This window comes from Medicago sativa, chromosome 2, assembly GCF_051527215.1.
Source record: "Medicago sativa cultivar Bolivia chromosome 2, Bolivia_mono, whole genome shotgun sequence".
Lineage (NCBI taxonomy): Eukaryota > Viridiplantae > Streptophyta > Magnoliopsida > Fabales > Fabaceae > Medicago > Medicago sativa.
In genome coordinates, this window is record NC_140750.1 from 16,593,308 (window position 1) to 16,603,905 (window position 10,598).

At 32.3% G+C, this 10,598-nt stretch overlaps 2 protein-coding genes across 2 annotated transcripts; one reads left to right on the forward strand and one right to left on the reverse strand.

Moving 5' to 3' along the window:
* The first annotated feature begins 1,114 nt into the window (after positions 1 to 1,114).
* On the forward strand, positions 1,115 to 2,331 carry LOC146945006 (MLO-like protein 8). The gene is made up of 5 exons (XM_085748014.1): positions 1,115 to 1,279; positions 1,610 to 1,624; positions 1,740 to 1,807; positions 1,914 to 1,965; positions 2,065 to 2,331. Exons 1-5 carry the CDS (start codon positions 1,115 to 1,117, stop codon positions 2,329 to 2,331), a joined length of 567 nt encoding a protein of 188 aa, XP_085604140.1.
* A 6,821-nt stretch (positions 2,332 to 9,152) lies between these two features.
* Positions 9,153 to 10,159, reverse strand: LOC146945007 (S-protein homolog 5-like). The gene has a single exon (XM_085743386.1). It carries the CDS (start codon positions 9,808 to 9,810, stop codon positions 9,376 to 9,378), a length of 435 nt encoding a protein of 144 aa, XP_085599512.1. The 5' UTR covers positions 9,811 to 10,159; the 3' UTR covers positions 9,153 to 9,375.
* Positions 10,160 to 10,598: the final 439 nt, after the last annotated feature.

Sequence of the window (10,598 nt, forward strand, 5' to 3'; positions counted from 1 at the left end):
TGGATCCGTGCCTGATATTGAAGTCCTCGATTCAATTGTTTATTGGCTAAATCCAACAACAGACTGTGGTCCTATTTAAATTACAAATATTTGTCTTATGAATTTTTTATAGTCTTTCCTAATAAATGCTTGTTGCGTATTTTATTTATGTATCAATGAAAAATATTTGTCTCGAATTTTTTTTAATATTTATCGATGACAAATATTTGTCTGTTAATAGTGTGATAACTACTTTCATTATGTATTCTCTTTTTTTAGTTTTTTAAATTATATTTATATTTTTTTATTTCAAAAATAAATTATATTTCATATTTTTTATTATAATTAATATATATGGTTAGGAAGTAAAATAAGCAAAAGGAACCTTTGATATTGCTCATGGGTGGTTTCAAAGGTGTGTGGGAGGAACGACCGCACAAGGCCGTAAATTTTAAGTGGCGCTATTTTTTTTATACCTTATGCTGTGTCTATATATATATTAAAATAAAAAATAATGTAATCAATAAATATATTTTTTAGGTTAGTCTTAGATTCTAATAAAAAAAAAGGCTAGACTCATAATAATAAAACAATATTGGCCCAAATATGAATATCTAAACAAAAAGACTATATTAAAATAAGTTTTTTAAAAAGCACATAAATATATTATTTATGATTATTGGATAATAATAATACATGTTTGAATTGATAGATACATGTATACTTACTTTTGTTATTTATAACTATGTTGTAGTTGTGGTTTGGTGTGAACTTTTCAATATTGATATTGATTTGACCATTAAATTGTCTTTAAAAATATTTTATTTCACTTGAAGTTGTATTAAAACAACTTATAATTAGTTTCTTGCACATGTTTTATACTTAAGATATATGCATTAAATAATAAAGACACACACTTGCACACATACAAGCATGCACGCACGCACGTGCCCACAAACCCGCTCATAAAAAAGAGGGCACCAAAATCATAATTCGCAAGAGGCACTCAAACTTTCAGGAACGACTTTGAGAGTACGACTATGTATACCCCTAAACATACCTATTTATTAAAGAGTTGCATGTTGCATACCCTAACCTGTACCACATATCAAAGAGAGTTGTGAACCGCGTGACCATGAATTGTCACCCGTTCGACAAGCCATATTGTCCAACATGTCTCTGGAAATCACAGAGACATGGAGTAATCCAAAGGAATCCCCACATTCAAGGCTCCGACAAATACTTTTGGTTTGGGAAGCCTCGATTTGTTCTTTATCTTCTCCATTTTTCCTTGTTTGAGGTATTCAATTTGTTAAATTCATCTAAAAATAAGATAAAACACAAAACTAACACTAATATATTGACATAAATAATAAATTTCAAAAAACCATAATAATTGAATGCAACCATATGTATTACTTTTGTTAGTGTGCTACATAGTTTAAGATATGCTTTCAACATAATGTGTTAGTGCTACATGGTTTAAAATATTCTAATGCACATGCAGACAAATAAGTAGGGAAAATTTCCTAGTTCAATCTTTGCATTAATGAGAGCAAATTATTTTGAGGCGTTTTCAATTTTGGAGTTGTTAATATTTGTAACTAACTAATAGTCTCTAATCTTGCAGAGTGCTTTTCAAATAGCTTATTGCACATGGCTATGGGTAAATGACCATATTTACACCTTAAATATTGTTAATTTGTTATTTTGTAGTATGGTAATTGGCTAATAATTAATGATGATATCTTAATTTGCAGAGTTCATTCGGTCGGCTTGCTTGTCTTAATGTTGGTATTACGCCTTCAATATTCAAAATAGCTTTGGGGTATGTTTGATTTCAAATTCTCTTTTTTCAATAAAATGGCATGCTGCAATATGCATTTCAAAATCTATACTATAATCTTGAAATGAATTTGATGAATGTTTTGAAGGTTTGGCAAGATATTCATCTGCAGCTACGTTTCGCTGCCCTTGTATGCTCTGGTTACACAAGTACCGTACACACTTTCGTTTCTATTACTTTCGTTTTTGGAAGTTATTTACCATCATTACTAGTATTTCAAGGTTGTAAAACTTTTGCAGATCACAGGAACAAGGAAAAGATCAACATCTGATGAACTAGGAGTGTCAAGCATGGGAAGCATGCACGAAAGCAACACCAATCACTCAAGTCGCTCTATTGATGGACGACCAGCATCAATTGCACTTATGAGAATCATCTGGACCACAAGGCGCGGGATGAGGGATGAGGAATTCGTTGATGAGATGCAGGCTGATGATGACGTTGGGGGTTCCTATGATACCCAGACCCCAATAAGTAGATCCATCATTAGAGCAAAATCCATTTAGGTTCTATTCTACTCTTCATTTTTCATATATTTGTGAGTTTTTGTTGATTTAAGTTCACTTTTTAATTGTTAAGTTTTAGTTTTTTGTTGCTGAAATCTCATTTTGATTTCATAATTGCTTTTGAACTTAATTGACTGAACAATTGGGGAACTGATTTCTGTTAATGCAATTGGGTAAATATGTACATAAAAGGTAAAATGAATTCAACAAATGCATTATTATATCTTGGTTAAACTAAACTATAGGTAGCTATATTTAGGTAAACTTTGAGTAGCTTTCTATTCTTGTGTTGTTGTTTTACACATATTTCTATGATGAGTCTGTTCCAAAATAATTTATAGATATATTAGGTAGTGTTGGGAAACTGATTTCTATTAATGCAATTGGTGCAATATTCTTCGTGCAATGAGTGCTAATTTCAATCAGTGTTTACATTTACACAAAGCTGCCAAGTGGATCCATTATCAAATGTAGATTGAATCACTGTAAAACAGGGTTTACTACATCTAAGAATGGATTTTTCACCTAAAAAGTAGCATGATGTCTTACATTGTTAGTCATACCATTGGCAGACTCATCCATGTGATAATGTCTCTGCCTTGCACTCTTTCCATTCTTGTATCTACAAAAAAAATTACCGCACTTGCACGCACGCACACACGCACGCATTTGCTCATAAAAATAGGGCACAAAAATCATAATTCGCACGGCCCCCTCAAAACTGTAGGAACGAATATGATAGTAAGACTATGTATACCCCTAAACATACCTAATTATTAAATAGTTGAAAACTGCATACCTAAACAGTGACATATCCAGGACCCTGAGTTAAGGGGTGCAAATTTTTTTATCCTACATAATTTTGATTTTCATCTCATAAAAAAGTCATACATCTTAGTCTTCTAGATAAAAAATCTAGCATTGATAAGACATTAAGGGAAATATTAGCATATGTCACTCTATTAGCAATTTTATTTAAACTATGTCACATGTCATTTTGTAAGAAACTTATGGTTGACATGTCAAATTAAATGTTTTCTTCGTATAAGAAACATACTACGTAAGCATTCATGTTAAATAATTTGAAGACCTTCTATCAAAAAAATGATTAAAGGATTTCTATGAAAAAAATATATTTATGAAAGACCTGAATATATTTATATCTAGATAAAAATCTAAGACTAATAAGACAATACACCAGAATGGTTTTTTTTTTTTTACATGAAAAGAGATTAATATCCATATAAAAATGTATTATTGTTTAAATTTCAATCATACATTGTTTTTGTTAGATTAAACCTATATTGAACTATTCATTCTTTTGTAGTTTTTTACAAACAAACAAATACTTTTATTTTTGCAATAGAATATAATCATTATTAAAATAATAATTATAAAAATAGAATTTCATATCATAGTATAAAGTAATTTGCATCTCTACGATGAAAATTAACATGTGCTTGGAACAGATCACCTATGCTAGTCTATACCATTCACAATCAATAAAATGTCTTTTCTACCATCAATTTTTTTAAGTATACATGACATGTCTCTTTAACATTCTCAACAAACTTTACATATGGAAGTCATTGACAATTGTTTGATTACATGCAATACTATGATAAAATTGTTTTAATTCATTGACAAATGTTACATTCACTCATTCATTTGTTTTAATTCATTCATTTAAAATGTTCATAATTGGGTATGTTTGCAGGGTACACATAGTCGCACTCTGAGCCATTCCATAGATTTTTAGTGTCATGTGAAAATCATGATTTTAGTGCTCTATTTTTTATGAGTGGGTGCGCACACGTGTGTGCGTGCTTGTGTTTGTCTTGATTATGTAATGCATATAGCTATAATGATTGATATCCTCTTCAAGGAATGATAAACTATAATGAAAATGACAACCAAGACAATTTAAGTATACAATTTTGTGATAATGTAAACCATTCACAAAAAAAAGCAAGGACCCAACTATTTACTACAAAAACACATCCAAAATAGACTTTTAATTGCATTAATTAATATCTTCTTCCACCAAAGTCATTTTTGAGATATAGATTAGTGTCTCTAATAATATGTGTGTTTAAATTTGGTGTCTTCTACGCACAGCTGCACAAATTAATTTGTTGAGTTGGGTAGAATTATAATAGATGACAAAACTCTCCCTATTAATTTGGAAGCTTCACAAATTCACAAGAACAAGAGAAAATATAGTCAAAAGTAAAAAATGATAAGAAAATTACTTCTAGCAGTGAACCTTGTTGGTTGGTGTGATCAACACCCAACCCTATTTTATTTTTCTCCCACCTTTATTTTTAGATTGTATGTACTATGGCTTCACTACCCTTGTGAAGAGCGCGTCGCACAACATGTCAACAACAAGGTTCACGGATAGTTATTGGAAGTAAAGATAAATTTGCATGGATTTCAAGCAAAAATTCATTTCTTGTCTTCACAAATTCACAATCGCAAAGAACAAATATAGTCAAAAGTAATAAATGATAATAAAATTACTTCTAGCCATGAACCTTGTTGGTTGGTGTGATCAACACCCAACCTTATTTTATTTTTCTCCCAACCCTGTTATAGGATTGCATATATTATGACTTCACAGCCACTACGAAGAGCATGCCTCACAGCCGCACAACATCAATTTATGAACATTTTAAATGAATGAATTAAAACAAATGAATGAGTTAATGTAACAATCGTCAATGAATTAAAACAATTTTATTAAAGTATTGCACATGATTAAACAATTGACAATACTACCACATTTAAAGTTTGTTGAGAATGTTAAAAAGACATGTCACAATACTTGGAATTTATTTTGGTACATTATATTGATTGTGAATGGCATAGACTAGCATAGGTGACCTGTTCCAAGCACATGTTAATTTTCATCATATATTGAGATACAGATTACTTTATGCTACAATATGAAATTCTATTATAACATTATTATTTTAATAATGATTATATCCTATTGAAAAAATAAAAGTATTTATTCGTTTGAAAAAATACAAAAATAAAGAATGATCAATATAGGTTTGATCTAACAAAAACAAGGTATGATTCCTCTCATAAAGACAAAATATGATTGAAATTTAAACAATAATACATTTTCATAAAGATTTTTTTTTTAGGATACATTTTCATAGAGATATTAATATCTTTTCACCAATATAGTATTTTTTTTATGGATTCCCATATATTGTCTTATTAGCGTTAGATTTTTATCGAGATATAAATATATTTGGTTTTCGTCTATAGTTGTCTATTCAAGTTATTTATAAATATTTTTTTTATAGAAATCCTATAATAATGTTTTTGATAGAAGGTTTTCAAATTATTTAACATGAATGATTAAAATAGTATGTTTCTTACATGAGAAAACATTTCACATGGCAACCATAAGTTTCTTACAAAATGACATGTGGCATAGTTAAATTAAAGTTTCCAATAGAGTGACATATGCTAATATTTCATTTAATGTCTTATTGGTGTTAGATTTTTATCTCCATGTAAATATATTTGCCAATAGAGTGGCATATGCTAATATTTCCTTTAATAATAACTGACCATTAGGCCTACCAAATTGGCTTGTCTTTTTTGTTCCTACATCGCAAAATTTATTATAAAATCTAGAAAGGAACACATGTAGTGCTACCGAGAAACACTAGAAAGCTAGCAAATTTATCTTAGTAGAATGTTAAGAAGAACAAACACAAGCAGTGCTACGAAAACACTAGAAATAAATTTCTTCTATCTCAATATTTTTTTAATAAGTTAAAATAGTTCACCCAAATTGTTTTTATAAAAAAATTAAATTTAAGATATTGAGAGAAGCATACTCCAAAGTCTCAAGCTAGCATCTCCAGACCAATCAAAGTGGGTCTTTATTCTATCTCAATCATAAATTGTTATGTTTATTTTACATATCATTTGTTCAGTTTGGTAACTTGGAAGGAACGTTTAAAGCGCGGCACACTATTATGCTTCTCATTTGATTTTCTTGCGCTTGGGTTATATGGAAAGAACAAAATAGTAGGATTTTTAAGAACAAGGAAAACACTACTCTCTGATAAACAAAATTAAGCCCCCTTTTTTTGGGTGGCTTAAGGCAAAAAAATGTTTCTTTTGTTTGTGGTTACCATAGCTAATGACTTATCCCTCTTGTCTGTTTGCGCATTGCTTAATTTTATGGATTCTTATTATTTTGTTAGTTTGGACCACTGTGTTTGTAAATTGTAAACTTTGTGTCATGTTCTAGCACATCTTATGCTAGGTAGGATACCTTTTGGTGGTAATATATTTCATTTTGGTTTGTTTTTAAAAAAAATAAACATTAACTAAATAAATAATTAAAGAATACTTTTTTAGGGGAAATAATTAAAGAATATTGACTAAAACTAAAATTTTACCTAATTTTTAAAAATTATTCAAAGATCTTTGATTGACTTAACTAATGAAGGAGTGAAAGAAAGATAGAAATAAAAGATAACAATTAATGATATAGATTTCTATTGTTTAAATGTCTATGGATAATCTCATAAAAGATAGTGTAATAGAACATCAATAAACCAAGAGCGATTAGATGAGATGGCGATGATCTCTTCTAGCTTAACCAAGGTCCTGAGTTCGAATCCAATTGGACCAACATTACCATAATTATGGTCATTCAACCATTCTAGACTTTAAAGGCTGGACACCAGAAAACGGACACCAGAAATTACCATAATTATGGTCATTCAACATGGTCATTCAACCATTCTAGACTTTAAAGGTCGGACACCAGAAAACGGACACCAGAAAATATGTAACAATTGGAGGACATGAATTTGTTCGTTGAACCTTTTTGGGAGTAGCCTTTTGAGGAAAACTACTCAACGAAGGCACTTCTTGAGAAACATGTTCCGACCGTAACTCCTCACTTCCCACTCTACTAGATGAATGTGATTCTTGAACAACATTATTTAATTTCATGTGCTGCATTTAAATCCACTTCATCCACTCTCGGTATAAAGGATGATGAACTATTAACACCCTTCTTCGAAGGAGGGGACACTACACTCTCCCTCTGCTCACAAAAGACATCATGTTGCTGCCTACCCCTTTTTGCCTCGACCCAATCCTCATTAATCTTTTAAACCAACGCATCAATATCACGGCTGTCTTCATTCTCGCCATACACCTCATCCAGTTCCGAGTGAGAGGAAACCGAATCAGATTCATCATCAAACAAACACTCATCTTCACCTAGAGAAAACCTCACTCATCCACAATTTTAACTTCCAATAAAACCCCATCAACCACAATATTATCAATCGTATTAACGACCTTTAGAGAAGAAGTAGCTAGTAAAATACGCGCGTAATCTAACTTTTCTTTGTCCACCGTACGACTATCCTCTCTAAGAAACGGTCCACATTCAAAAACACATAATTTAAAAATTGTAACACCATAAAGTCAAACCCAAGCTCCTATTTCAAAAATTGTAACCTTATGATTCCATTATGCAGGTGAAGTGAAAAGATTACAAAATAAATCCTTAGCGCCATTAAGAACGGTCGTCACATCTGATTTCACTAAACACTACAAGAACACCTTATCTTCTCCCATAGGAATAATATCCAGCTCCTCAAACCTGACATTAGTGATGCACTGTTGCAGTAACGGTATGGACTCAACATTAATCAATGTTGCTACTAAACCATTTCTTGCCCAAGCTAAATCATTTTCCTCAAACCGATATTTACGAACAAACATACAAGGTTGCTCCTCCTTAAAAAGTTGATTCTCATTTGACACTCAGTTCCTCGTATTATTAACCAACATATCGACTTAAGATCTCTTATCCGCCACTCCCTCTTCCCTCACCGACGTTATACCCACCTTTCCCCCTTCATCAACTCCTTCACGGTTCCCCTCCTTCCCAACACCTATTGCTATTACCCCTTCTCCTCCTTCTCGACGGTAATCCCCACGCTCACAATTTTTCCTCCCACGTTCTCCTTTCTCTCCTTGCACAAACTCTCTCATCTGAGGCTCACTCTCCCTCTCCCCAAGCCTATGACTAGAAAACCTATCGAAGTGAGCCACCTTAGCTGACACACGAAACTGGCCAAAACAAACATTGTTCAAGGCTTTTTGTTAATTTTCCAATATATGTGGTGTTGCTATAGCGAACAAAATCGTACACGTGGTCGTTAGCATTTCGCTTCTTATCTGGTAAATAACTTTCTTTCAAGCAAACAAAGTATTTCCAACGTTTCACACCATTTTTATCTATAGTTTCCGATGATGAACGCAAACTAAACCCGACACTATGCGCATAATTTAGGTAAAAATGTTTACTTTCTTCTAACATATCAAATATTTGTGCAACCTTAGGGCTTCCATTCGTCATCACAGTTCGGCACAAAATCATTTAGTTAATGTGCGGAAATGGATGAAGAAGAGTATCAGTACGTCAACAACTTCCATGTTAGTGAATGGTAGTCCTACTGAAGAATTTCCGTTGGAGAGAGGGTTGAGGCAGGGTGACCCTCTCTCACCTTTTTTGTTCTTGTTGGCTGCTAAAGGTTTGCTTGTCATGATGGAGGCCATGGTTATGAACAATATTTTTTTAAGGCTATCAAGTTGGTAGGAATGACACTATTATTATTTCCCAACTTCAATTTGCCGATGATCCTTTGATTTTGGGGGAGAAAAGTTGGGCTAATGTTAGAGCAATGCGAGCTGTTTTTTTCCTTTTTTTTATATAGATAGCAATATTGGTTTATGTGTAAGCACCTGCACAATACGCATTTATCAAACAATCACTTGATTAAGTTGTTTTCGCTAAATACACCTTAATAGATGTTATATGATTCTACACATAAAAGGTGCATAGTGTGATCTTACAAAAGCAATATACTCTCTTATAATTATGTAAAATTAATTCCTCACATCTCTTGTAAACAGATTACTAAAAATAGCAAACATGGTTTGGTGAATCCAAGCTAGGAGAAAACCTTGGCATCACACACTCACTCACCATATAAAATCCTTCCTCCAATTCACTTCATCATTACTAAAATGAAACCCATCTTGTGTAACCCTCCAAGAACACAACCTATGTAAGCCACAACGTTCTATGTCCCTAGAAGTTTCAAATGCATCAAAAATCTTCCTTGTACTATCCCATTTCATTGTACACTTCATATAGTTGCTGCTCCAAAAATTAGGTCTCATGGTCCAGCTAAATTCATCATGTACTTGCAAAGCTCGACCACCAAGATCCATTTCCTTTGATGAACACCAAATGACCAAAGGAACTGAGGAATTATCTGTGAAGCCATTAATCACACGAACATAGTATTCATCACTGCCAAAAATATGATGTGTTCTTTGTTCTAAGGCCATGACAATGAAAATGGAAGAAGCAAAACATAGTATAAGATAAACACTACTCACCACAAATTTCATTGTTCTTTTTTTAGTGATGTGTTATGATATGATATGTTTCTGACTTGCCACTGAGGCTTTCTATATATGGCTACCAATATTTCATACATTAATTATTTTATACATAGAACATATTAACTAGCTCAACTTGAGTTATCATTGCTGTTTAATTTAATAGTACTATGATAATGGTTGCATTGTTGCGCCGATTTAGTGCTTGGACAAATCCTTTTATCTTTTCTTTTATTGATACGTGATCTCAATCTTATCATGTTGTATGATATTTGTCCCTATTGTCTTTTTCTTATGAACATGTTACTTATATAAAGTATCAATTGTCGTTTAATATTGACTAATCTGCTTTGAAAAATATATTGGATTCACAGATAAAGGTTTGCTTGTCATGATGGAGGCCATGGTTATGAACAGGGGCGGATCTCTTTGGAGACCCCCAGGTGCCATGGCACCCCCCAAGATTGCTATATATATGATATTAGGGATAGTTATAACACAAATTTCCCTTGGTTGCAGTGGTGGGGGTGCCATACTTTCAGCGAAATTGCACTGGTTCGAGTCCTGCCTCTGTCGTTTTTTAATATTTCTACTGTAATTTTTATGTTTTTATTCAAAAAAAGCATTCCCGTGGGTACTGTAATTTTTATGTTTTTATTCAAAAAAAGCATTCCCGTGGGAATCAAACCAGCTCCCTCAGACCATAATCAAAATTGAACAACCACTGGACTGTTGGTTACTCACTGTTTCTTCATGAAACTATTTAATTTATATTACATACAATTTTGGTACCCCCT